At 44.3% G+C, this 27,606-nt stretch overlaps 1 protein-coding gene across 1 annotated transcript in view; it reads right to left on the reverse strand.

Annotated features, from left to right (window-relative positions):
- The window catches only part of Trappc9 (trafficking protein particle complex subunit 9), a 433,947-nt gene that overhangs the window by 287,492 nt on the left and 118,849 nt on the right, over positions 1–27,606 (reverse strand). Inside the window, exons 16-17 of the mRNA XM_090339457.1 lie at positions 25,845–25,997; positions 3,727–3,851 (exon numbers count right to left, since the gene is read on the reverse strand). Of these exons, the coding sequence (XP_090195583.1) occupies positions 3,727–3,851; positions 25,845–25,997 (278 nt within the window). The remainder of the gene's footprint in view (positions 1–3,726; positions 3,852–25,844; positions 25,998–27,606) is intronic.

Genomic DNA, 27,606 nt, shown 5'->3' on the forward strand with positions numbered 1-27,606 from the left:
TAGTGACTCTTGATACAGCCCAACCTGTCTTCCCAAGCATTTCTGCAACCCCAGCCCGGCACATGTCACTGCCACCTTGGTGCCCTCTCAGGGGGCTCTCCGCAGTTCCGTGTCAGCTTCTGGTCACATTCACATCCTCACATACATCACATCTGATCAGGAAGGTGGTTACTTGAGAACTGCATAGCACTAAACACCAGGCCAGAGGGCCAGAGAGCCAGAGGGCGAGAAGTGATCCGAGCCCATACCAGACTCCAGACCACTCAGGAACCTTACAACTCTGTTGTTCCTAAAATGCTTCTGCTGCTAACAGAAGGACTCAAACCAGAGCTCACATTTCTTTAAAATGCAATAAGACCCAATTTGTTCCTATTTTTTTTTCCTTTCCTCTATCCAGGTGCTTATATTACAGAATTCTCCCAACAGCCTCTGAAAGGAGTATGACTATTCCATGTTATGTACATTAAAGGAATGTGACTTCTCTATGTTACATACGTGAAAGGAGAGTGTTTGTTCCATGTTACACAAAATGAATGTTACTATTCCATGTTACAGGCATGAAAAGCCCATGACCATTCCTGTTATATATGTGAGAGGGGTATGCCTGTTCTGTGGTACATGTGCGGAGAGTAATTATTCCATGTTACACGTGTGAAAAGAGTGTGACTATTCCATGCTACCTGTGTGAAGAGTATGACTATTCCATGTTACCTCTAGGTAAGCTGAGAGGCAGAGGGATGGCTTTTTTTAGGGGTTATGCCATGTTAGGGTGGAACCAAGACCTCACACATGCTAGCTCAGTACTCCACTACTGAGCTACACCAGCCCCACAAATTGCCAAGATGCAGCTGCTATACATGGTCTGCTTTAGTCCCAGAGGCATACTCCTAAGATGTACAGCCCTACAGGAATGAGTGTGAGCACACACAGCCCATGCTGTGTGTTCTCCTTAGATGTTGTCCTAGTCCAAGAAGTCAGTTTCAAAAACTTGCTGTTATCATGACACCATTTCCTGGTGATTGTACAGAACTGTCATAGCTCCAGCTTCAGGGAGAAAGTTCTTTTAGTTGGCTCCATGGCACACATGTCCCATAGAATGCAGCATGAGCCACTTCCCTAACCCCACCCCAGAAAGCCCAGTGTCCCACAGAACACATCCAGACCACCACAATGTGATGTGCTGTAGAAGACCACAGGTGTGAGATACCAACACGCTCATGAGATACTCACTGAGACAGGCTACGCTGCTCCCCTGTCCATACCACGCCCTGCACCCCCTCCCTGCCTGCCTCAGATTGAGTCCTGTGTTTCCATGAGAGGCACTCCATGGCCCCCTGCACAGTCGAACCACAATGAGCGGTGGCAGGAAGGATATGGTATCATACCCTTTCTTCATACATCTGGGCAAGTGTAAACAGCTTCCATGCTCAGCTCCTGGGATGTTTGCAAGAACTGAGCAAATTCAGTGTGTAAACCAGAGCACAGGCCAAACTTTAGTTCTTTTGTTTCCAGTTTCCCTGGGAGAAAGTAACCTGCTGTCCAAGAAAGGGATTGAGGGGGGGGGGGAGAGGAGGTGATGCAATATGGCAGTGGATAGAACAGGAATGCTGAAACTGAGACTATGGACTGGGCAGGCACCGGGCAAGGCACAAAGGCCCTGTATCACAGCACAGACTTGGGCCTATTCCACAAGCACAGCTGAAGAGCAGCTGCAGTGAAGGGACATGTAGGATTGTCCATTCCAGACAAGGCAAGTGGGAGACCCAGCAGCATGTGATAAGATAGTAAGCTCTAGTCATAAGCAATCGAGGAGAAGGACAAAGTAGGATTTAAGGGTAAATGTTCCTTTCCCATGGAAGAGTCCACACTCATTCCTCTGGAATCACGTAATAATTCAAATGAATGCCAGGCCCTACAGCTGTGCCATAACAGTGTGCAAAGCAACTGCACAGTCTGATCCCCCACAGCTGCTGAGGGCCCACCACTAATCCCTGCGCTTGTAAAGGCAACTCAGCAATAAAAGCCCATGCTGAGCCAGCTACTATATGCAAAGCAACAGAGGTAGTTTACAAGGAGTTCATGTGCTTGGGCACAAGTATGTTGATAATCTACACATGAAATTTCACCTGCTGTCTCTGATACACACTCAAGGCAAATCTGAAGAAAGTTATACAAATGAACTACTACTCTAACAATATTTAATAAATAAAGCTGCGATATAGTCAGCTCAAAGGAACGTCTTTTCAAAAACGCTTTTTTTTTTTTTAAACAACCTCAGCTTTGAAAGAAGATCTGAAGGCATGACTTGTAAAATGGCTCAGGGGCAAAAGCAAAGATGAAACTGGACCAAGACTTTATGAACAAATACATAAAGATTCCTCAAACCCATCAAAGGCATATAACACATCGAGAAGTACTGATCTATAAAAGCACACTTCTGTCTTGGTAGGAACCTGGGGGAGGGGCCAGGAGCATGGCCTAGTGTGGAGTGCTTGCCTAGCATGCACATGACCCTGGGTTCGATTCCTTGGTACCATATACACAGAAAAAGCTGGTGCTATGACTCAAGTGGTAGAGTGCTAGCCTTGAGAAAGCCCAAGGACAGTGCTCAGGTCCAGAGTGCAAGCCTACGACTAGCAAATAAATAAATAAAAAATAAAAAGAGGACCGGGAGTTTGGCCTAGTGGTAGAGTGCTTGCCTAGCATGCACAAAGACCAATTCCTCGGTACCACATACATAGAAAAAAGCTGGAAGTGGTGCTGAGGCTCAAGTGGTAGAGCTCTAGCCTTGAGAAACTCCAAGGACAGGATTCATGCCCTGAGCTAAACCCAGGACTGGCAAAAATAAATAAATTAATTAAAATAAATTTTAAAAAAACCTTAAAAAAAAAAAAAAGAACCTGGGGGACTGCAGGATTCTAGCCTGTGGCTGTTCCCATTGCTTCACTACCCCAAACTCCTAGACATACCCAAGAGCTATCTGGGAAGGCTCAAAGGAAGATCAGCAACCCACTGTCTGCAGCAAAAGCTTGCCTTCCTCAAAGGAGAGGGTGGAAACTCATGTTCTGGAGTGGCCACAGCAACAGCAGAGCTCAGGGCAAACATCCAGAGCATGCTAACATTGCTGCTGAGCTGAAGCCACAAACCTGGTCAGTGACAAAGTGGCTGGGAGGTCCAGATGTGACTGAGAAATCTGGGGCATGAGCCATGTAAGGCCATGTAAGATCCCTTCTTCCTCGGGTCTTGAAGGATAGTGCCTCCATGAGCCACAGCTCCAAGCCCTGCAGTGCCCCGCTGCACACTCTGCTCCTGTGGCCATGAGTCCCAAGTATCCCCACTTCTACCTTCGTATGCTTACAAACCAAGAGCTGTAAGGAACTGCCAAAGGATTGGGGGGAAATTACAGGATAAATATGCACGCAGAGAATAACTGTAGAATGAACACATTTTTCAAAGAAGTCAGAAATAGCAAGAAATCATCTAATCACTGACCTCCTTGTGTCTAGCCCCAAATCCCCACAGCATAGGGAAACAAGAAAACACAAGGCACTAAAGGTTCCTCACAACTGCTTTCCAGAGCATTCCATCAGACAGGAAAACAAGAAACCATTTTCGACTACACACGTCATCTCAGAAAAACACTCTGAACATGCTTAGAAAGATGGTCCTTTTTCTCAGAAACCAAGCTAGGCCTGGGAAGCCTGGCCCTAGACAAAGGGGACTCACCTTTAGGTGGCTGAGGTCTCCAGTCTTGCTGCCCTCAGCAGGGTTTACAGGTCTGCTCTCCACTCTGGGCCGCACGACCTGACGGAAAGGACTGGACAGCGGAAAGCCACTCATGCTGATTCCATCTGGGAAATAAGGACAGAAAAATTGGTTGAGACATAAAATCACCTCATTTGTTTTTTGAGTGCACGCACACGCGCATGTGTGCGTGCGTGCGTGTGTGTGTGTGTGTGTGCGTGTGTGTGTGTGTGTGTGTGTGTGTGTGTGTGTATTCTCACATGCACGTATGCCTAAAATGGGACTTGACCTCAGTCCTGCATATTCTCCCTCAGGTTTCTTGGTCACCGCCGATGGTCTTTCACATGAGCCACACCATCTATCTAGCATTTTTCTGGTTAAAGTTGGAATCTTACAGACTTTTCTTCCCTAGCCTGGCTTAAAACCTCAATTTTGCAGGCCTCAGGCTTCCTGAGTATGTAGAATTACAGATATGAGCCACTAAAACCAGGCTTCCATTTCTTTTTTAACATAAGAATAGTGAATTTGGTTGGGATTTTTTTCAAAAATAATAATAGCAATGCATGGCCTTCCAATAAAAGATATTTGAAGACTGAAAGAAAAATAATAATAATAATAGAGGAAGCACTGTAATCTCTGTGTCACAATACTGTCTGGTGTCCACTATTCCGTGGACTTTCCCAGAACATCAGTCACAAGTATAACGTTTGTTCATGAACAATGGCTTGTCTGGGACAACCCAGCCATGTCATCTCTGAAGCCTTTACATAGGCTGCTATCTTGGCCTGGAAGTCTCTCCCTCTCTTTGTGTAACTGCTCTATCCACCTTGGTCTCAATACTAACTTCCCATTCAAGTTCAACAGGTCACTCCTCCCTATCTATCCTGCTCTCCAAGGAACATGGCTACCACATGATCTGTTGGCTGATGGTTTGGACTTAAGACTCACTTCTGAATCTACCCTTTATCTCATTTTGACTCATGTCCAGCTCAAGCTCTCTGGAGGTATCCAGCATTGGCTCTCATTGTCTGAATCACTCACACACACACACACACACACACACACACACACACACACACACACACACCAGCCACTCTCCCATCAGCACTCTCCCTGACCATCTTCTGTCCACTGAAGAGAAATTGCCAAAGTATACATGGCTAAGACCAGGATGAAATCTGGCACCAGCCACTCTCTATTCCCAGTTAACCAGAATAAAAAACCCAGGCAGAATGTGTGAGTTATTTGACTATAGTTGAATCATTGTCCAGAACAATATGTTACTTTCAAGCAGCTGAAGTTCCCTGACAGAAGCAAGCTAGCAGATAAATGGTTATACATGTCAAGTATAAGAGAATTCTAGTGTAAGACAAGCTGAGAGAACAAACAGCCAGAAGGAACCTGGACAAGAGCTGAAGGTTAATACTAAGATGAAAGAGCAAATCACAGAAAACAAGACTAGTTTTGTTTGTTTTTTTTTAAAAAAAAAAAGAAAGAAAGAAAAAAGAAGAAAAGGCAGCTCTTATCTTTATGACACTCGATAGTTTAAACAAATACCCTCATTTTAAAGAATGAAAAGTAACCTGCCGGAGACATATTGGCAATAAGTATATAAAGTATAATACCATGCACGTATGAATGGATATTTAACTAATTGGATGGTGTCAGTGGGTAGTTAAATAAGTTAACAGAGGGAATTTGCAGTGGCAGGATGAATGAATAGACAAATTAGTGGGGAGGAGGAAAGGTGATAGAAGGATGGACAGATAGATGATGAGAAGGGGTGAGAAGCAGATCTGAAACTCAACACTGGCACCTTCCATCCCAGTCTTCCTTTTCCCTGTAACACAGAGGCAGAGAAAGAAAATACATGTATCTACCCATCCAAAACACATCTAAGTAAATTACTAATAAAGTTTCTTTGGATAAGATGAAGAGCTTTCATTTTTAATCAATGCAAAACAGATCATTTCTAAATTACAAATCACTTAGACCCAAGCAAGGCCTTATACCTGAAAAATTTTTGCAGAAACTTAAAATTAACCAACCATATGTTCAAATACACTTCAGATATACTTTGAATATCTTTTGAAATTATTTACCTTATACTCAACACATACAAACCAACTATTGAGCATCTGTGAAAAAATAAACCAAATCAATCTGTTTGCTTTAGAAAAGCCTACAGAAGAGATGTATGAAGACTAATTAAATGTGCATGAGAAGTACATTTGGTACTTTCAAAGAAAAGATACAAACAGACCTTTACTCAAGTATCAAGTATAAGCAATAGTGGTGTGTTTGGTATTCCATGATTCAGACTACCTCAGCCAACTAAAAACATGTGCAAAGACATCTCTAATTCCGCTCAAGCATTACAACACGAACAAGGCAGCGAAAACTACAGGGATGCCCAAACGAAAGGAAAAACACTGACATATGAGCTTGGCATATAATTTCTCCTACTGCTATCTCCAGATTCCAGGAGAGGTAACAAAAAGGCTGAGGCTGAGCAAAGTTTTTGATGTAGTCAACGGACTAGCTATGGGAAAACAAAAACCAATGTTAATGGAGCATGAAGGCTAGAAAATAGCCTTAAAGTTCTGGTTGGGATCACAAAGAAAACTACATCAAGTAAAGATCTGACCAGAAATGAACAGTACTCACAGATACTGGAGGTCAGCTCTGAACCAAGCCAGCCCAGGCTATATTTACATCATTTTTCTGCCAAAGACACTGGTGACTCGCAGCTGTAATCTTAGCAACTCAGGAGGCTGAGATCTGTAGTTCACAGCTAGTCCAGGCGGGAAAGTCCTAAAACCTTATCTCTAAGTAACTATGCAAAATAGCCAAAGCTAGACCTGTAGTTTAAGTGTAGAGTACTAGTTGTGAGCAAAAAAGGCTCAAGGACAGGCCGGGAGTTTGGCCTAGTGGTAAAGTGCTTGCCTAGCATGCACAAAGACCAGGGTTTGATTCCACAGTACCACAAACATAGAAAAAGCTGGAAATGCTGTTGTGGCTCAGAGCTCTCGCCTTGAAAAAGCCCAAGCAAGGACAGTGCTCAAGCCCTGAGTTCAAGACCCAGGACTGGCAAAAAAAAAAAAAAAGCTCAAGGACAGCACCCAGACTCTGAGTTTAAGCCCTAAGACCAGCACCACAGATTAAAAAAAAAAAAAAAAAAAAAGAAAGAAAAAAAGAATGAAAGACCAGCCCTCAGCCTGAACATGAACAAAGATGGAGAGGGCAGGGCAACTCAAAAGACTGGTACGAAATCAGATGGGAAGCATTGGCTAAGCAGGAAAATAACCCTCTCCATCCAGGGTACAGGGGGTAAATTTACATTCAATCATCCCAATTTTTCTGCCAACACAGGCTATCACAAATAGAATGGAGAACAGATTGACCCGACAACCTGAAGACAAGACCAAAAAAGTTAAAAACAGATGAAGTCAGCCTACTAGAAGAACCAAAGAATTCAGCGAGTTCTTCAGGACAGAGACTTTATAAGAATATGGTATGATTCTAGCAGACTTCAAGAATAAAAGTGAGCTTGTAATGAGAATTTACTTTTTTTTTTTTTGCGCCAGTCCTGAGGCTTGAACTCAGGGCCTGAGCACTGTCCTTGGGCTTTTTCCTCAAAGCTAGCTCTCTGCCACTTGAACCACAGCACCACTTCTGGCTTTTTCTATGTATGTGGTACCAAGGAATTAAACCCAGGTCTTTGTGCATGCTAGGCAAGCCCTCTACTACTAGGCCAAACTCCCATCCCCCCACTTACCATGTTCAATTTTCTATTAAGATCATCTCTGTAGACAATTCACAGGTATAATTTTATGTACTGAAATAATACTCTCAAATTCAGCTTGAATATCATAATCATAATGACAACTGACAGCTGAAAGCAGGAATGTGCTATGGGAAGTAGAAGCAGACACAGTAAAAACAGGTGCCTTGTAAGCCTTGATCTGACAGACTAAGAAATACCCAGAGAATTGTAAGGCACGGTGTATGGGTGGGCTGGCAAGGGTGTTTCCAGGGGCATGGGCGTACATCTATGGATCCAGTGGGGAAGATCTGCCCTCAGCACAGGCAGGCCCCATCCACTCAGCGAAAGGCCTAGGTGCTCTCCTGCAGCTCGGGCATTCTTCTTCTCATGCTGAGACATCAGAACCCCAGCCTCTTGGGCCTTTCCCTCCCAAACCTGTGTGATACAGCAACATGGAGCCCTACTCCTGCACTGAAAAGCACTCAGTGAAAAGAATGAATGATCACAGATAGACAAGAAAGCGACCAACTTTCTAGTGAAAAGAAAGATTATTTTTAAGAACTGCTAATGGATCAAGAAGAAAGGATGCACTGCTCAGAAGAGTAGCCTTGTCACTAGTACTAGCCAGTTGGGCAAAATTAGGCAAACTCTGACCAAGGTCTCAGGGGCAGCTGGAGGGAAGAAGAACTGGGGGATGGATCCCAGCACCCACTCAAAGCAGTGTGACTTGCTTCCATCTTCCCGCCCTCCTCTGATAAGGAGCTTCAGTGCCTCCCACCAGCCACATCACCCAGCCAGCCAGACCACCTCCATGTCAGGGGGCACAGTCACATGACATCCCAAAGGATTAAGAACATGAGGGCCTGGGTTCAAATCCCACATGTGTCCGGGGAAATTACTAAGAGGAGGACTGGCTCTGCTCACCCCTATGTTCCTTGTCTGCTTCCACTTGGCCTTGACAACTTTTATATCTTGGTTTTTTTTGTTTTTTCCCAGTCCTGGGCTTGGACTCAGGGCCTGAGCACTGTCCTTTGGATCTTTCTCTCAAGGTTAGAACTCTACCACTTGGGCCTCAGCACCATTTATGGCTTTTTTCTATGTATGTGGTACTGAGGAATCAAACCTGGGTTTTTGTGCATTCTAGGGAAGCACTCTACCACTAGGCCAAACTCCCGGCCCTATATCTTGGTTTTACATGCACTACTCCATTCCTACTAGAAGAGAAACAAATAAATGAACACCAATTCCCCAAAGAAATAGTTCAATTCGTGTATGTTAATTTAGGGTGAAAATCATGGGCACAAAACTCAAGACTGTTCGTAGAATGGCTTTTTCCTAAGATGACAGGGAGTAGGGGTGGTGAATGAACTCCAGGAGAGGGAGTTCCAGGTCAGATACCAGATAGTGATGTATGCGCATCCTCTAGAACAAGAGATTCAAAGAACAAGGTCAAGCTTCTGCATATGTGCACAGCAGTCCTAAACATGGCCCAGCCCTAAAAGACAGACCGTCACCAGGGCCCAAAGCCGACAGTCCAGGTGGAGTTTGATTTCAAAAATTACCCAAAGGAATCATCCACTGTGGTACAAATCTTTCTTCCCCACAAATTACTTTTTAATATCTATGGCCCAAGTCCCTGAAGAACTAATAGTTTAATAATTTCAACACTTTCTCTTCTCTCTCCTCTTTCTCTTTCTCACAGACACACACTTTTCAAAAGATGTTTAAGTTACTAGAATTTGTATGACTCTTTTTGCCACAGGGCTTTAGCACATGCATGAAAAAACTCCTTTTCGTATCCTATCATCTTTTCCGTAAGTCCTGCTCATTCCCTAAATCTTACCTCAATCTTGATTTCTAAGGAAAATTCTTCCCTGACCCTTTTAATTAAGTAGCATGGTTTTTGAAGCTAGCACTTAGCAAATTCATAATTCATTTATTTAAGAAATTGCTTTTTTCTCCCACTAGACTTGTGCTGTCTAATATAACAGTCACTAGAGATACTCATTGAAATTTAAAGTAATTAAAATTAAATAAAATCCATCACCAGTCCTTCTGCTCCACACACCCCTTGAGTGCTTCTAGACACATGTGGCCAGCTGCTTTCTCAGCAGCACTAAGTAGGTCAGCCACAGTGCAGAGAGCACCAAAGGGTGGCTGGACTGGACCCAGGCAGAGGGAAGATACTGTGCCTTGTTTTACTGTGCATATAATCTCAAAAGTGGGGTTGGGGCTGGGGAGAGTTGATGAAGGCAGATATTTGTGAAGAAAGGAAAAAGAACTTAAGCTACTTCCTTTACTGAACTATATGTTTCTTTTTTAAAAAATCTGGAAAAACAGAGGAAATGTGTTAATTATTAGAACAAATTAATAATTATTTAACATAAAACTATATGATACAAATCCAAATACAGTACCAGCTGCTACTCAAGAAATACTTAGTACGTACCATACAATATTGCATGCAAAAATTAAATTAAGACAGCTTGAAAACCCACATGTGAAAAACAAAAACAGCTTCTAGAAGAAAACATCAAGTAATGTTTCTATGATCTTCATACAGAGGTCAAGACTTTCTATGTAAAATTAGTACTAACCAAAAGAAAAAGAATGCTAATAAGATTAAGAAATTCTGTTCATCTGACTTGGTAGCTGTTGTATTGTACAGACATCGATTAGTTTATTTGAATCAGGGAAGTCAGAAAACAAGATGATGAGACAAAGGACAAGGATGAGCCAGTGTAACAGCAATATTCACAAGACAATATGTTGGAAATGTACTCAACAATTTGGGAGGAGTTGGGGAGGAAAAGTGGGAGAAAAACATAGGAAGGGGTAACAATATTCAAGAAGTAATGTACTGACTACCTTACGAACTGCTCTATATATCACTCTGATAATAAAATTTAAAAAAAAGAAATTCTGTTCATGAGAAGACAACATTAAGAGAGTAAAAAATCCTAGCCAGACTATAGATTTACATAATGCATAACTGATGATAGATTAATATATAAAAATATTCTAAGTGTTCCTACGAATCAACCAGAAGAAAGTAGTCCAATTAAATATGAGGAAGATACTTTATCGAGCATCTCATGAAAGAATAAACAATAAACAAGCATGTGAAAGGTAGACAGCATCATTAGTTACCTAGGAAAACAATGAGACAGCACTATGCGACAGGGAACAGATAGTCACACCTCTACAGCTGACCAGACAAGGAGCAAGGAGGAGTTAAGAGCATGGGTGCTTACAGGTATTGCTGATATGCATAGAGATCAGAGCAGCCACGGTGAGGGGGCAGGAGATGGGGGGAAGTTCTGCAACAGGGCACCAAAGGGGAAGGGCGGGGGAGAGAAGGGAGGGGAGAAGGAAAAATAGGAACTATAACTGCTTACTAAATTATAAACATCTTTTGAAAAAGCTCTAGAAAAAATGAAATTGTACTCTAAACTGTTAGGTGAATAAAAAGATTAATAATTATTTAACTTTAAATTGTATAACATAACTCCATATACTTGGCTAAAATAATTCTTCAAAAAATACTAAATCAAAGCAGAGTGCGGTAGCTCATGCCTGTAATCCTAGCTACTGGGGAGGCTGAGACCTGAGGATGGAGATTCAAAGCCAGCCTGGGCACAAAAGGACCTGACACTCTTCTTTCCAGTGATCCGTCAGAAAAGTCGAAATGGTGCTGTGGTTCAAGTGGTAGAGTGCTAGCCTTGAGCTGAAGAGCTCAAAGACATTACCCAGGCCCAGAGTTCAAGCCCCACGTGAAAGAAAAGAAATGAAAAGAAAGAAGGAAGGAAGGAAGGAAGGAAGGGAGAGAGAGAGAGAGAAAGAAAGAAGAAAGAGAGAGAGAAAGAAAGAAAAAGAAAGAAGAAAGAGAGAAAGAGAGAAAGAGAGAAAGAGAGAAAGAGAGAAAGAGAGAAAGAAAGAAAGAAAGAAAGAAAGAAAGAAAGAAAGAAAGAAAGAAAGAAAGAAAGAAAGAAAGAGAGAGAGAGAGAGAGAGGGAGAGAGGGAGGGAGGGAGGGAGGGAGGGAGGGAGGGAGGGAGGGAGGGAGGGAGGGAGGGAGGGAGGGAAGAGAAGAGAAGAGAAGAGAAGAGAAGAGAAGAGAAGAGAAGAGAAGAGAAGAGAAGAGAAGAGAAGAGAAGAGAAGAGTCTACTTGGCTATAGATCTACTAAAGGAAGTAAAAGTATTTATATGCACTGAACACAGAACATCTGCAGCAGCTCCTTCTCAATAGTTAAACCCTAAAAACAACCCAAATTTTGAGCTGAAATGGAATGGATAAATTTCAGCCTTCTCATCCAACAAGATAACACATAGCAATAAAAAAAAAAGAGCAAATGCAATGAACAATGACATGCATCTCAGATACAGTGTTACAGGGTGGGAGGGGGAAGAAGACAGGTATACTGGTGTTAAACTTCTGAATTTCAAAAATGTAGCACAAACCTGTATTTTAAACCAATGGCAAAATAAAAAGGATGGAAAAGATGAATGTTCACTGTAGTTGGCACCAATGAGGGCAGAACTGACAAGAATGGTTATCTCCTGGGGAGGTACTGAGGAGCTGGAGGGTGATGGAAATTACTCATGCTGTGACCTGGGTGGAAGTTCCCCAGGTCAATATAATCATACAAATAAAAATTTAGCCAACTGTAGTAAACATTTGTACTGTTATACATAAGTTAGACTTATGTACAAAGACTTCATATACCTTGGACAATAAAATAAAAATATGCTATCTAGGGCCAAGAGTTTGGCCTAGTGGTAGAGTGTTTGCCTAGCATGCACGAAGACCCAGGTTCAATTCCTTGGTACCACATGCATAGAAAAGAGCCAGAAGTGGTGCTGAGGCTCAAGTGGTAGAGTTCTAGGCTTGAAAAAGTCCAAGGACAGTGCTCAGACCCTGAGGTCAAGCCCAGGAATGGCAAAAAAAAAATATATATATATATATATATATATGCTATCTAGAAATGGATAATAAAATCCTGTAAGACATTTATGGAGAAAATAATAGGTGTTGTTAAGAGATGTTAAAAAAGATAGAGATATATAATACTCATAGACAGGAATACTAAGTATCATAAGAAAATCACTCTTCCCCAAAACTGACGTATGAATTTGATGAATTCCCAACCAGTATTCTAACAAACTACTTTGAGAAACTTTACCAACCGATTCTGAAATGGATAAGGAAGATCAAAGGGTAAAGAACATCCCATACTCCAGAGTAGTCGGTTAGTTACCTCGCCCTGTATTTCAAAGCTCTCTGTCCCAGAGAATAGAGAATGAAAAGCCTGGCAACACCTGCATTTGAGAAGCTGACCCGCAACTAACAGAATGAGAAAGACTGTTTCAAGAATAAGAAGGAGGACGGCAATGTATGCTAATGTTCCTAAACTGTTCCCTGTAATCACACAGAGTACCTACAATGATCCCAAGCCTAATTAAATAACAGTATGTGGGGGGGGGGGTCAGGCCATCATGTTGATCATCCCAGGTGATCCCAGTATGAAGGAAGGCTGGGGAACCCCACACTCAAAGGCATGGCAAAGCAGATAAATGCAAGTTCATCATTACAGCTGGAATGTAACCAAACCGGTGAGAGTTCAAGACTGGACGAATCACATGATCTTCATCCTGAGGACAATGGAGAGCAGTGAAATTGGTGAGAGAGAGACATGTAGAAGTTTCAGAAAGAGGATTGTAGAGAGGATGAAGAATACAGTAAAAGGGACCAAACTTAACAGCTGGGAGGCCAATCAAAAGGTAACCAACATGGTAAAGGACATGATAAGGACCTAAACCAGTGCACTGATGGTGACATACAGAGACATGGTGGGCCTGCTTAGAAAACACAACTGGCAAGGCTTGGCACAATCTATATTATCAGCCAACCATCAACCAACCTGCACAGGCATGGCAAATGTCATCTCTTAAAGTCCCTACTAAGCCTTCCCTAATCTTCATGGTGAGTCATTCTCAGCTCAATTGGAAAGGTGAAGTGACACCAGTGAGCTCAGTGGTGCAGAAAACCCCAGCTCTGGTTGTCTGCCCTAGGATCGATCGATCACCTGTTCCTGGTGAATGGCAAACATCTGGATTCCCCTTCTGTCCTGGTGGCTTAGGAAGTTACCTTCCAACCAAATGTAGATCAAAAAACTGAGTCGACCTTCCCACCTGCTGAGCCAATGGAACCCAGCGATAAGTGAGTTTCACTGGCTATCAAACAAATGTCTGAGAGAAGAATTAGGCCTGGGGTGTTGTGAAGCCATCTATCTAGAGATCTAGAGATAGGGGGTAAGGGCAGGCTAACCTTTCCCGTAGCTAAGCCACTGTGCTGTGAAATGACTGTGAGTCAGAAGGTGGGTAGGTGGCACAGACTAAATATAACAACAGGCAGCCTGTCCAGGGTATCGTTAGCCTTTTTCTCTCCAAACAAAAGCAGAAAACCCACTGAACACAAAACAAATGCAGTATATAACAAATGGCCAATACAATCCAACAATAATTGTAGGTGTAAATTAATATGTAAGATATAAACCTGTAATTTCAGCCCCAAGATGGTGAGAATGGACAAAAGGATTGCTCCCAGCCCTCATAATGAGAAAAGGATGGATAAACTGGAGGGGAAGTCTAGGGGAAACTAACCCAGACAGGAAACAGACTGAGCTCAGCCTGTGGGCAGCAAGCACAGAGAAGACTTCAGCTCAAAGGGTTCAGTGAGTTGCTCAAGGCCTTGTGTAGATTGGCCAGAGTAAGAAAGCAGTGGGGCTGCAGGTCTGAATCCTTCACAGGCCTTGTAGAAATTAGTTCACTGGGTAAGTAAGGAATGGTCCTGAGTCGCTTCTCCTTAGAGATGGCTGGGAGAGGGCAGCGACCTGTCCTGGTTCCATATGCAACAAAGAAGGGCAAAGAGCAAGGGGGACTGAGGCACGAACTGGCAGGACATCCGCTGGAAATGGAGTGGAGGAGGAGCAGACACGATCCAAAGCCAGATGAGTCCAACCTTTCCTACCTCCCGTGGGCAGGGAGCCAGATGTGGGACACAGCTGATCACCGATGCTAGGTTGATGGCCAATGACCTTGGCAGAGACAGAGCTGGGAAACAGAGGAGAAGGCCTTGGATGAAACACTATGGAATCCTAATTTTTAAAGTCAAGAGAGAAAGGAAGAGTATCCATGTGAAATGACAAAGAATCCCTAGAGGTTAAAGGCCTGGAGTATGGGAACCACTGTCAGGGGGAGAATTAAGAGACATGACGCTGGACCTGCCCTGGAGATGCCCACAGTGAACTAAGAAAGACCCAAAGTGCAGACAGGAACATTTGTTAGGACCAGTGCTGGCCCAGGTATGACAGAGGCCAGGACTGGAGACCAGGTATAACTCCTGGCTACCAGCAGCAAGTACCTGAGCCACACTCCACAAGCTCATGGAAAGGACGCGATACATACTTATTCTTTGTCCCCATACTCAAAGCTGGGGGTAGGGGAGACACCCAAGATCAATCCATGACCTTCTTAAAAACATACATATTGAAAACCTCAGGTATGGAGGAACTGCAGAGAAGAAAAGAAATATCACAGCATTAAGATTTCAGTCACGTTTGCCAATGACTTCTGGGTGATTCAGAATGAGTCACTGCTCTTTAAAAAATAAGACTGAGCATTCCACAAGTTAGTGTTTACTGTCAAGGGGACAGCAGCCTAGGACAAAAATGCTGAGTAACTGTCCCCATACTAGAAGGCAGTGCCAGGGTAGATACTGGCTTTCAAAAGTGAATACAGAGCCAGGTGCCAGTGGCACAAACCTGTAATCCTAGCCATTCATGGGAATAATGAGATCAGAGGATCACAGTTTGAAGCCAACCTGAACAGGAAAATCTGTAAGACTCTTATCTCCAGTTAACATCAAAAAAGCCTATAGCAGAGTTCAACTGGTAAAGCACTATCCTTGAACAAAAGAAAAACTCAAGGACAGTGACTAGCTCAGGAGCAGTTCAAGCCCCAGGATCAACCAAGAAAGTGAATATAACGTATTAGAAATGACAGCCATGGGGTCATGGGCAGGGGCTAATCCAGAGTCATGATGGCGTCTAATGCTTGAGGCGTGATTAGATTAGAAGGAAGCACTCTAAAATAAAATGCCAAACGAAGTCCATGTTTTTACAGAGTCTTCCACTCGGGACAAAGCTCAGCAGTGACTCTCCTCCAATTTACTCCTGGGAAGAAAAGCTCTTGCCCACAGGGAACACAGTGAATTCTGGAAGCAACTCAGAAGACAGTCCTGCCTGTCTGTCCTGGTACTTTCCTGGTACTCCTCTGCCACACCTGGCACCCTGCAGTGGTAGCCTGCAGGGGTAGTGGGGGGATGCCCCTCACTGGCCCACGCAACTCCCCCAGCTCTGTACTGCTGCCCTAGGCAACACCCCTATCCTTTGGAAATTTCTATGCCACATCCCCTGGACTCTGGCACCTGGCCCTGCCACAGATGGTGACCCCCAGGCAACGCTTGCAGTCCATCGCACTTACCTGCCTCAAGCAGTGCCCCTCAGAACACCTCCTACAAGAAAGCGGCTTTCCAATAATGCCCAGACTGCCTCTGTGGCCCCAAGCCACCCATGACCTTCTGTCCCTAGGTCTGTTCCTACCCCACAAACCACCACGCTATCCAAACTGGCTCTTGTACAGAGCAAGCAGAGGCTTCAAGCTCACCTCTAGTCAGGCCCTGTTCAAAGGCCTCCATCCATGAAGCATCAGGTCAGCCCAGACTTTCCTCTTCCTCTGAGGGCTCAGCTGGGCTCCTGGCTGTCAGACCCTTGACTAGACAGAATGTACTAGGAGTGAGCCTCTGAGCCAGGTTCTGGGCTGGTACTGGGAACAGACAGTGTCAAGAGAGACAATGTGGAAAAATGAGCAGTACTAGAAGGTGCCACGGTGACAAAAGTGAAGAGACACCTTGGCCTCCAGAGAACAGCAGGGACAGTCCTGCAAGGCTTCACAGAGGAGCCAGATCAACCCCACAGTGGAGGGTAGAGATACAGAAAGATCTGCAACTGTGAGACAACAGTGGGCTAGAGTAAGGCATGGAGGAGTCTGGCATCTGGAGCAAGGGGAAGAACGAGGAATGGTGGAGAAAAATCTGAAATAAAATAAAAGATTTAAGAAGATAAGGCTAAGAACTGTAATGGTTTTCAGAGTGATGACCAAAGCAAAGAGGGGGAGACCCAGAACTCCTGGACAGAAAGAACCAATGCATTCTCAAGACAAACCAATGGGAAGGGCACAAGGAGGGCCTCTGTGTGTCTTTGAAGAGGTCGGTGTAGAGAGAAGAAAATGCAAGAAGGGATAGGAGACCTAAAGGGCTGGCACAGTGACACAGTCTCAAATCAAGCATTTAGCAGCAGGCAAGCCCTGTGATAGAGGCCGTACTCCATGTTCTCCCCGCAGCACACGTCTCAGGAGATGTCACCACTGCTGCCCACCACATCCCCTGCCCATTCTAAAACACAAAAGCAGTACCAAAGCGTGGCTCACGTGGGAAAGGGCCAGCTTTGAGACCCTGAGTTCAAAACCAAGAAATGGCACAAAGAAAGCAGTCATTTGAAGCATAGGGTTCATCATTCCCTCCCCCCACTCTCCCCAATTAAGGGCAGGAAGACCTTTCAGGAGGCTGCCACTCCATTAAAGTAAGCAAGACCCAAAGGAAGATAGGCTCAATGGTTTCCCTCATTTGTCATAATTAGTACACATCTAGGACTCTCCTAGCAGAGGATTTCAGGAGCTCAAAATCTATGTATGTAAGGTCATATAGCATGAGACTAAATGAAAGGAACTCTAGGATATGGAAACAAGAAGTTTATCTTGTGTGATTGTTGTTCTTAATGTACTAGGTTATTTCTCTTCTTGGCCCTTATGGTTAATTTCATATTGTTACTGTATCTGACTTTGCTACCTGGTATATTGTATATACGCTTATTTGTTTATTTGAAACACGGAAGGGAGAAAACAAGATGACCGGGAAGGGGTGGGAGGAGGGAAACAGGGACAAAAACATAGGAGTATCAATGTGTAAGAAGTAATGCATCTACTACTTGACGAATGGAACTGTGACCCCTCTACACATTATCCTGACAAAAAAATTAAAAAAAAAAATTCAGGGGCCTGGTGGTACAGTGCTTTGCCAAGCATGCACAGATCTCTGGATTTGATTCCTTGGTACCACATACACAGAAAAGGCTGGAAGTAGTGCTGTGGCTTAAGAAAGCTCAAGAACAGTGCCCAGGCCCTGAGTTCAAGCTCCAGGACTTGCACAAAAAAAAAAAAATCAAGTTAAGTGGAAGGAATTTGACTTTAAATCCCAGTAAGACAGAAAGATGTGGAGCCAGGGAGCGGGGGAGGAAGGGGGGAGGGGGGAAGTGAGGGTGGGTGGGGGAAGCCTGGTACAGGAGGTCATGCTTGTCATCTCCACTACCCAAGAGGCAGAGGTCAGGATGACAGCTCAAGACAAGACCGGCAAAAAGCTATAAAAAGACCTCAACTCAACAATAAGCTAGGCATCACAAAATATGCCTCACACTCCAACTATGCAAACGACATAAGAGGATCATAGTCCAGGAAAATAAGCAAGATCCTATTTGAAAATTACAAAACTTAACAAAAGAACTAGAGACAGCTCAAATGGCAGAGCACCTGCCTAAGCAAGCTCAAAGCCCTGAGTTCAAACCCCAGTTGATCACAAGCCCACAGAACTGAAACTGGCATGTCAAGACCCACTACGCCAGTACTGTATTTCTTTGCCCCACAAAAATGCACCACCTAGAAAGACTGTTCTATTTGCTCCCTGAAGAGTGGAGCAGAGGAAGAGCAGGGAGCAGTAAGACAAGTTCCTGCCAGCCTGCTACAGAAGGCCTAGAACCAACTCACTTTTCTGAGATTCAACTTTCTTTTCTGTAAAGAAAAAAAAGAAACTGGCTAGACAAGGTGACATCTACAGACTGCCCAATTCTGCAGATTTTAGGCTCAGTCTTTCCTGTCTTGAATTTGAAATGCCACATTTTATTATCAGGTCTAAGAAAAACTGTCAATGGGAAAAGCTGACACTTCTCTTATGACACCAAAAGACAAGAAGTAGAGAAAAAATCAAATTAAATAATTAAAAGAAAATGAAAGCAAAAGCCTGACACTTCCATTCCACTGTCAAGACAGTTCTGGATCCACAGCATCCATTCCAATAAACTACGATGCTCAGGTACCAATCTCTTCCCCAGCTCCTGCACAAACTCACTTCTCCACAAGAGGGTCCAGAGCTGGCCATCTGACAACAGGGCGATGCCCCGATGAGAACATTTCAGGCAGATCAACTTTCAGTCTGATCAGATAGGAAAGTCTCTGCTAGGGGAAATTACTGTGCCCAATAAACTTCTAACTTGTCTTTTCATTTGAAAACAATTTGCTGTAAACTTCAGCATTGATGAACAGACAAAATGGCATAGAATAAATGTAGAGTTTAGTGAATTGTAGAGAAGCAAACACACAACTCAGAAACCAAATGCTGGCCCCCTCCATAGCCTGTGTTTGCCTCATCTCTTTCCAAGGCCAGCCTTCCCTGAGCCCTGCCCTGGCCATAGCCTCACTTTTCTTTAGCATTCACATCCCAAGCACAAAGCCTTGGTATAGCTATGCCTTTGTGACTTGTGTTGTCACCTCAAGTGTGACTTGGGGACAACACTCACCCATGGCGTGCCTGTGCTCTGAGAGCAGGAGGACCGTCACATGTGCTAGCCCTTATCTAACATGCTGCAAAAGAATGCTGTTCTGGGCTGGGAGTTTGGCCTAGTGGTAGAGTGCTTGCCTAGCATGCCCAAAGACCTGAGTTCAATTCCTCAGTATCACATACACAGAAAAAGCCAGAAGTGTTTCAGTGGCTCAAGTGGTAAAGTTCTAGCCTTGAGAAAGCCCAAGGACAGTGTTCAGGCCCTGAGTTCAAGCTCTGGGACTGGCAAAAGAAAGAAAAGGAGGAGAGGAGGGAAGGAGGAAGGGGGGAAAGGGGGAACGGGGGAAGGGAAAAAGGGGGGAAGGGGGGAAAGGGGGAAGGGGGAAAGGGGGGGAAGGGGGGAACGGGAGAAGTTAGTTCTAATGGTCCCCTCCCTGTTTCATTGTTAGCCATAATACTTCTACTCAGAAAAACCCCCTCAACAACTATTAAGTTGTGTCAGGCACAGTATGTAGAAACAGAACAGATTACCAGTTTTAAAATAACAAATTGCTTCACTGCCATTACCCAAAGTAGACAACTCCTGTTAGGCCATTGGGATGTGGTAGATGGCTAGTCACCCTGTAGCCATGCAGGGGCACTGACAGCCCCTGGAAGCCAAGCCTGTGGGTCCTTGGATCCCCGCTTTGCTGTGGCTTTCAAAAGATGTTCCAAGGTCTTCCTGCCCCACAGCCAGAAGTGGCCATTTCTCTAAAAAAGCATGGGTTTCTCAGAGTTGGAAAGGAAGAGTGGTTCCACACCACACCGTGGGCACTGGGGTTAGCCACTGCTGCTGGATGGGTCAGTTATTAGACTGTGGTGGAGACAGAAGATGCATACTGACTGACAGAGCGACTGAGTTTTAATTAGCCCTTATGTTCTTAGTGGCATTTTCCATTCAACGTCTAGATTGTAAGATATTTTTCTTCGACCTCCTATCTTACATCGGTTATATCCTGTCTTCACATGACAGTCCTACTCAAGACCAGATTCTCACAACAGAAGTGGACTATCACAAAATGAATTGTTAACTTTACTCCACATTAATAAAGTAAATCATTTACTTTATCCCATGTTATTATACTAATAATGAATTTCAGAATATTAATATCACATTATCTCTGCCAAAATAATTAATGAAATCGGCTTAGAAATTACTTCTGCCTTTACTTTTTCCCTGCTCCTATCTTTTAAGTGAGTGGGGGGAGGCACCGTAGGGCAGATGGCCCAGACACAACACAGATCCCCACTCTCCCTTCCCACGCTCACCAGATCTTGGTCACACAATTAAATGAGTGCCTATTGCTCAGCATGTCCTTGTGACAATGTCTCCATCACTATTTGGCAGTTCTTCTCAGGTGGGATCTTCAAGATGGACTCAAGAGAGCACAAGCCTTGCCCTCCTGCGAGAGGACATTTTGTCTGGGCCCCGGATACATCTGGGCCTAAAGGGCTTTCTGGCTCCTATTTTCTTCACACGAGTATCTAGAACTTGCTATTCTATAACTTCCAACATCTACCGTCACTGTCAAAAACATCCAATGATAATCTGATTTCCTTTGTTTCATCAATCAGTTGCGTTTTGGGCCTGAAGGCCCCAAACTGTCTTTCCTAGTCCAGTAATTTCATTAGAATATGTCTTGGTCTTCCTGGGTCAGTGTTTTCCAGTACACAGTGTACTGCTGTTCAATCAAGAGTTGCAAGAAGTTTTATTGAGTTCCAGTTGTTAGCATGTAGCCGCTTTCTGGCTGTGTCTCACAGCAGGTATTCTGTAGAAGAGGACATGTGTATCATATATACGTGCCTCTGGCAGGTCTACGTGTCAGGTCTTCTTTGCCTGTTTTCTACAGATCACTTCCTCTTCCCTTCTTATTCTTTTTAGTTTACCTTATTATCTTCCGTATTAGGCACACTGATTCACAGGAGACTACATTCCTGACAAAAAGTCTTTATTTAAATTCTTTCCTGTGTTCTATCCATGTATCTGAGCTTTTCTAATCTGGGTTCGTGTTGCTTCAAGCCTAGAATACTTTCTCCATGTCTCTGAGATCACTGTGAAATGCTTTATGAATTTACATTGGATTGAGTGTTTACATTTGTTCCTCTGGCATGCTTTTACCTTTTACTGTGTCCTGGCACATCCTCCTGCTGCCTATTTTCATTATAACTTTGCATGGGATTTGATGATCTGTTTCTGCCCACTGTCATATGAGTTAATTTTCATAAACTTTACAGAGACCTGAATCTGGTTAGCTTCTCTGATGCTGAAATGTGTGCATTTTATTCTATGCTTCTGGATGGTGCTGAAATCACACGTGCTCATGTCTGTATCCCTTAGCACTATGTCCCATTTCTCTCTCCTTTGCTGTTACCCATCTATTGCTGCAGCTTCTCCTCAGTCAGATCCTTATTCTACAATTCTTGGTCCTTGTCTGATGCTAGACCCATATGCATATTTGCATTGCTCAGCGCCACGCGGCCTGCTGAGTCAGCTAGTGAGCTCCATTGGCTGTTTGGGGACCCTGGATTTGCCACAGCCAACTAACAGCTCCCTAGTCTCCTTGTGTGTGAACCACAGCAGAGGAAGTGTAGGCATAACTAACTTTTACCCTCATACTCCTGGAATGCATTTCCTAAGAACAAAAGCAATGGTATTTTTCAATTTATCACTCTCAATGTATTTGTTATTGATACAATAACATTACCTTATTATAGTACATACTCACTCTCCCCAGGTGTCCCAAAATACCTTTTGATTTTTTAATCTGGGGTATGCTTAAGGACAATGAACAGCATTTGATTGTCATATTTTATCTATTTCCGGTAGCTAGAACTGTCTGCTCACTTGTTTTTACAAAATGGAAATTGTAATAATAATTTTTACTTTACAGAGTTGCTGGGGAGATTAAATAGAAATAATGCAAATAAACTGGCCAGCCAGTCCTCATGACATTATTAATAAACATTCATTTTTCCCATCTGTTGCCTACGCCGAATTCAATACCCTTAATTTGTGCAAGAGCTATATTTATTGCAGTAAATTTTTAAAGTGGCATCTAATTTCAGCAACCATAGTTAATGGGAGCTCATGCCTAAAAAATAAATTGGGTCTAGTCCCATGTTTCTGAGACTTTCCCAGCCCTGGATGGACATAAATCCTTTGCCGCTACCTCCAAGAAGGCCCTGACAACAAGCCACGGTCAGCCTGAACTTCATGTAAGAACATAATAACATGCCACCCACTGATGTTACACTGTACCCATCGCTGCCCCACAGAACCTGTCCATCAAGATCCTCTTTGTCATTCAGCCACTTGTTAGGTAAGCAACTGGCAAGAGCTTCTGTAGACCAGGATCAATGAAGATGGCATCTAAGTAACTGCTGTGCTTTCTTCACACATATCCTTTTGGTGCTAAACCTACCTGGCCAGAAACTAGCCAGCCTTATACTTCTAAACCACTAGGGAACCATCCTTCTAGTTCTGATTCCTTTCTTACCCACTGTAACAAAAGCAGAAACACAGTTGCATAACCAAATCTGTCTGCTGGACACAAACACCAGAGCACTAAGATTACATCTTGATGTTCCCTTCCTCCTGAGTGAACAAACATTGTGTCAGAGGGAACTGAGCCTCTAGTCCCTCAGTTCCTACAGGTAGATCATTTCAGCCAGAAGTCTATTTGCCAAGACATATCCTAAGGATAGCATCCAATCAAGCAATTCAGGGATAATTGTCTGCATGGGGTTTCAGGACTGGCACCATTTATAATGAAAAACTCCCTTCTTGGGGAAAATAAGTCAGAACAGCAGTAACCCTCAATCAACTAATGGAAAAATGCAGTTTACAAAGACAGGCTTTAAAAATTCATTTCATCAGCTTTTGTCCTTTGTTATTATTTTGTTTGTTCATTTTGGGGTGCTAGGGATCAAACCCAGGGAATTTTGCACACTAGGCAAATGCCATAGCTCTGAGCTCAGCTCCAACCAAAAGCTGGTTCTGTTTTGCTTTTTTATCTAGTATTTGTATATCTTAGAATAATGGCAAATCTGGGTGACTTTTTCACTTTCTAATGTTTCCAAGACTAAATTTGTTTTCAAACCTTTGCTAATAGAAAATGCATATACATGCATATATATGTATAACATAATATATCTAACATAAAATTTGCAGATATATAATAACATAAAAATAACAAAAAATGAGCAGTTCCTATACCCCAACCCCCTCCTGCCTCTCCTGAAGAGGCATATAAACCCGTGTGTAAAAAATAAAATTTGCAGCTTGATCAGGAAAAAAATAATAATAATAATAAAAAACAATGCTTTGTTAAGTTCTGCCATTTTACAAGGGCTCCAGGATGGTACTACAACACTGCAGAAAGAAGGAGAGCAATTGTTAGAAGGGTATTATGACAACTCTTAGGTTTGATCCCTATTGGGGTGGTGGTGAGACAGATGTGGTCCTAAGAGTGAGGCCTGAAAGGGACCAGGTAGACAGGAGACCTCCCTGGCTCTCCAAGGACACATCCTTGCAGACCACTGTCTACAAGCCAGGACCCGAGCTCACCAGGAACCCAACTTGCCAACACCTTGATCTCTAACTTCTAGATCCAGAATTATGAGAATTACATTTTGTTCAAGCTGAATTTATAGCATCTTGTTAGAGCAGCCCAAGCTGATTAAGACAGAGCATCTTGGATCTTAATATAGCCCACTGTGATAATTTTTTTAAATTTTAACACAGTAGCTCATTTCCGTATTCCCTACACATGAGTAGGATGCTCACCAACTCTTTAAAGAAGTCTTTTTGGGGAGAATCCTTCCCCAAAAGAAAAAGAACAGGGGCACAACTTGGAAACGCTACACCGAGGGGAGAGGCAGAAGCCCTCATGACCCGTCTATACATGTGTCCCCTTTGGTCCCAGGGCTGAATGAGACCGACAGGGCCCTTATGCCCATTCTAAAGCACAGAGACAGGCAGGAAAAGAAAAATGAGCCTTTAGAGGACAGTGTGGGAAGGAACACAAGGGGAGGAATAAGAAAGAGAGAGGGCTAATTTTGCCAAGGTGGTCCTGAGGAGCCTCACTGCAAGGTCTGCAGAGCTGAGGAATGAGAGATGCAGGTGAAGACCACAAGTGAGGAAAGGCATGGGCAAAGACCTGGTGCTGGGGCACTTACAGGACAAGTCACAGACAGCAAGTGACTCCCACAAAGACAAGGTGTGGAAGAAAACGCCACCACAAGTGTCACAAAGTGACCAGAAAAAAAACAACCCAGCCCTCATCCTTCACTCTCTCCCATTCGGCACAGCATCATCATCCCTGAGCATGCAGGAATGCTCTGAGGGACTGCCTACCATGCATGTCCTGTTCCAACAGGGAGACAGATGGATGCTCATCTCTGGGTCACTGCACCTGCCACCCCTTGGGCTGTGGGGCTCACTCTTTTTACTTCACCTGAGAAATTTCCAGGTCTGGGCCCAAGTCAAGCACCCTACAAGGCCCTGGAAGACACAGCAAGCTGCACCTAAATCACACTGCTGAATAAATGAGTCCCAACCATATGAGTTCTTACATATCCAGAGCTTATGATCCCTGACCAGGTACCAAGTCATCCTCACAACCACCCAGAAATGGGGATCACTGTGGATTACAAATTAGGAGATGAAGGCACACCATGGGTCTATTATCAAGTCTGAATTAGGAGATAAAGACGCAAAGTTAGGCAGTCACCCCAAGTTAGATGAGGGGTAAGTTCTAGAGACAGAATCTACAGACTGTCTCCAGGCTTGTCACACTCTGTGCTGAATGCTGGTTTCCCCTCCAAAATTCACATGTTGAACCCTTGCAACCTATCATAACTACCTTTGTAGACAAAGCCTATGAGAAAGTAGTTAAGGGTAAACAAAGTCATAAAGCCAGGGCCCCAATGGCATAAGCCATGGACACCAAAGAGATGGTTTCTCTCTTGCCATGTGAGTCACTAGAAGATGACTAGCTACTGGCCAGAAAAAGATCCTCACCCCCTCCCCCATGACGTGCTCTGATCGTAGCACTGTGGGGAATCAATATCTAGCATTTAGACCATGTGGAGTTTCGTTCCAGCGGCCCGTGCTAACTAAAACACCTCACAGTGTCTCCAAGTGAATGCCTAAAATCCATGGCTCAGCACGTGCCGTAAGTACTCTGTGAAGTCTCATCTCCAGTCAGCCTTCCCACTGACCCAGACTCCTCAAGAAGTCAGACTGAAGGGACACTATCACAGCTAATTAAGAGTCTTCCGATAACAGCAGTTACACTGCCAAAAAAAGAAAACCCTACTCTCCACTCATTTAGGATGACCTCCTGTCCAATGAATACAAAACAGTGTAAGAATGAGAATTAAGAAACCAGTTAGCTAAAATGCAGGGTCATTACGTTCAGACACACAGAGTAACTCTCTCTGTTACAGAACGGCCAGGAGAAGTCCCAGGAAGCTCACACGGAGGACTGACCAGTAGGCCTTGGGCAGCAGACCATGTGTGCAGGGCTGAGCCACAGCTGAGGGTGAAGTGAAGGAGGAAGCTCACCGTCGCTGAGGTCCTGGAGAAGGTTCTCCTGGCAGGAGAAGTCCAGTCTGGCTTTGATGCTGATGGTGAAGGTGGTCACCTTCCCAGGCAGCAGAGGGAACTGGGACAGCGCTTCTTCCAGCTTCCAGCTCAAGAAGTCTCCACACAGCTTCTCTGTAATAACAACACCAGTGGTGAGGGTGATGACCCTGAGGCAGAGACAGACCAGCAATCCCCTCCCCCCGGAGAATTCTGATGCAGTCTCAAAACAAGGACAATCGAAAAGGACTTAGAACAGGAAGGGAGGGCTGGGAGTTTGGCCTAGTGGTAGAGTGCTTGCCTAGCATGCAGTAAGACCCGGGTTCGATTCCTTGGTACCACATGCATAGAAAAAAGACAGAAGTGGTACTGTGGCTCAAGTGGTAGAGCTCTAGCCTTGAGAAAGTCCAAGGGCAGTGCTGAGGCACTGAGCACAAAAAAAAGGGGGGGAGGGGAAGAAATGCCAAGAAGATTCTAGAATCAAGAGGGAATGTGAGACACTGGCCCATGTACAGAAGAAACACAAAGTGGAGGGAGAGTATCAGAGTTGGAGGCCTCAACTGAGGACTCTGCTTCTAGTAGGCAGCTGCTTCTTGCCCATGACCTAAGGCACTTTCTTTGCTCATGTAACCACAGCTAAACTAGATTCCTACAGTGGTTTCCACATTGTATCACTCTAAAGAGGCAGTGTCAAGTTTAGTGGGGAACTTATATTTGCTACTAGGCATTCTCTTTAGAAAGAAAAATGGACAGGGAGAAGATGGGGAGGGAGACAGGGCATGAAGGAGTGAAGATATTGCAGGATAAAGAATGGTGTGGGAGTGTCACTAAGAGAGAAGGGTAGGAAAGAGGAGGACTAGGAGAGGAGAATGTGTGAAGGGGCAACCTGTGAGTGAAGGGTTGTGAGGTAGAAGAAGGAGAGGGGATTGGACAGGGAAGGTTTGGATGAGGAAAGGGATGTGTGAGGGGCAGTGAGAAAGGTGATGTGGAAGAAGGGGTGTAAGAGGTGTAGAAGGGGGCCGGGAGTTTGGCCTAGTGGTTAAAGTGCTTGCCTAGCACGCATGCAGACCTGGGTTCGATTCCTTGGTACCACATACAGAGAAAAAAGCCGGAAGTGGTGCGGAGGCTCAAGTGGTAGAGCTCTAGCCTTGAGAAAGTCCAAGGACAGTGCTCAGGCCCTGAGCTCAAGCCCAGGACTGGCAAAAAAAAAAAAAAAGAGGTGTAGAAGGGGCTGACAGTGAGAGAGAAAGGAGTGGAGAGAGGTGCTCACTGGCTTTACACAAACAAATGCACCTGTCTTGAAAGACTATGGGTGTTATGACAGAGTCTGGCACTACCTGCAGTGCCACCGAGTGTGATGGCTTCTTCAAGCTTTATGTATATGCCTTTATATACGTTTCCTCTTCCTTGTGTATAAAATGACGCCAACTGCACTGCGCTGCACTGCACTGCAGACTGCTCTGTAGACTAAGACAAGTCATCTCTGCAGAAGACAGACCTGGGGCTGGGAACCTTGGAGCCAGTGCCCTGGAGAAGAGCGGGGCAGGAGGGAAACAGCCCACCCACGCTGGGTGCTGGGAAGCAGCCATATGACCTCCAACTCTGTCCCCTGGATAGAGCAGCTCTCCTGCTTATGGGGACACACGCAGTTTCCTGCTTCTTCCTGAGCAGAGCTCCAGCTCTTGGCCAGCCTCAGAAAGATGGAATGAAGCCCACGGGAATGGGCTCCCTCATAACACTGGCA

This window comes from Megascapheus bottae, chromosome 9 (assembly GCF_031878675.1).
Source record: "Megascapheus bottae isolate mThoBot1 chromosome 9, mThoBot2.hap1, whole genome shotgun sequence".
Classification (NCBI taxonomy): Eukaryota; Metazoa; Chordata; class Mammalia; order Rodentia; family Geomyidae; genus Megascapheus; species Megascapheus bottae.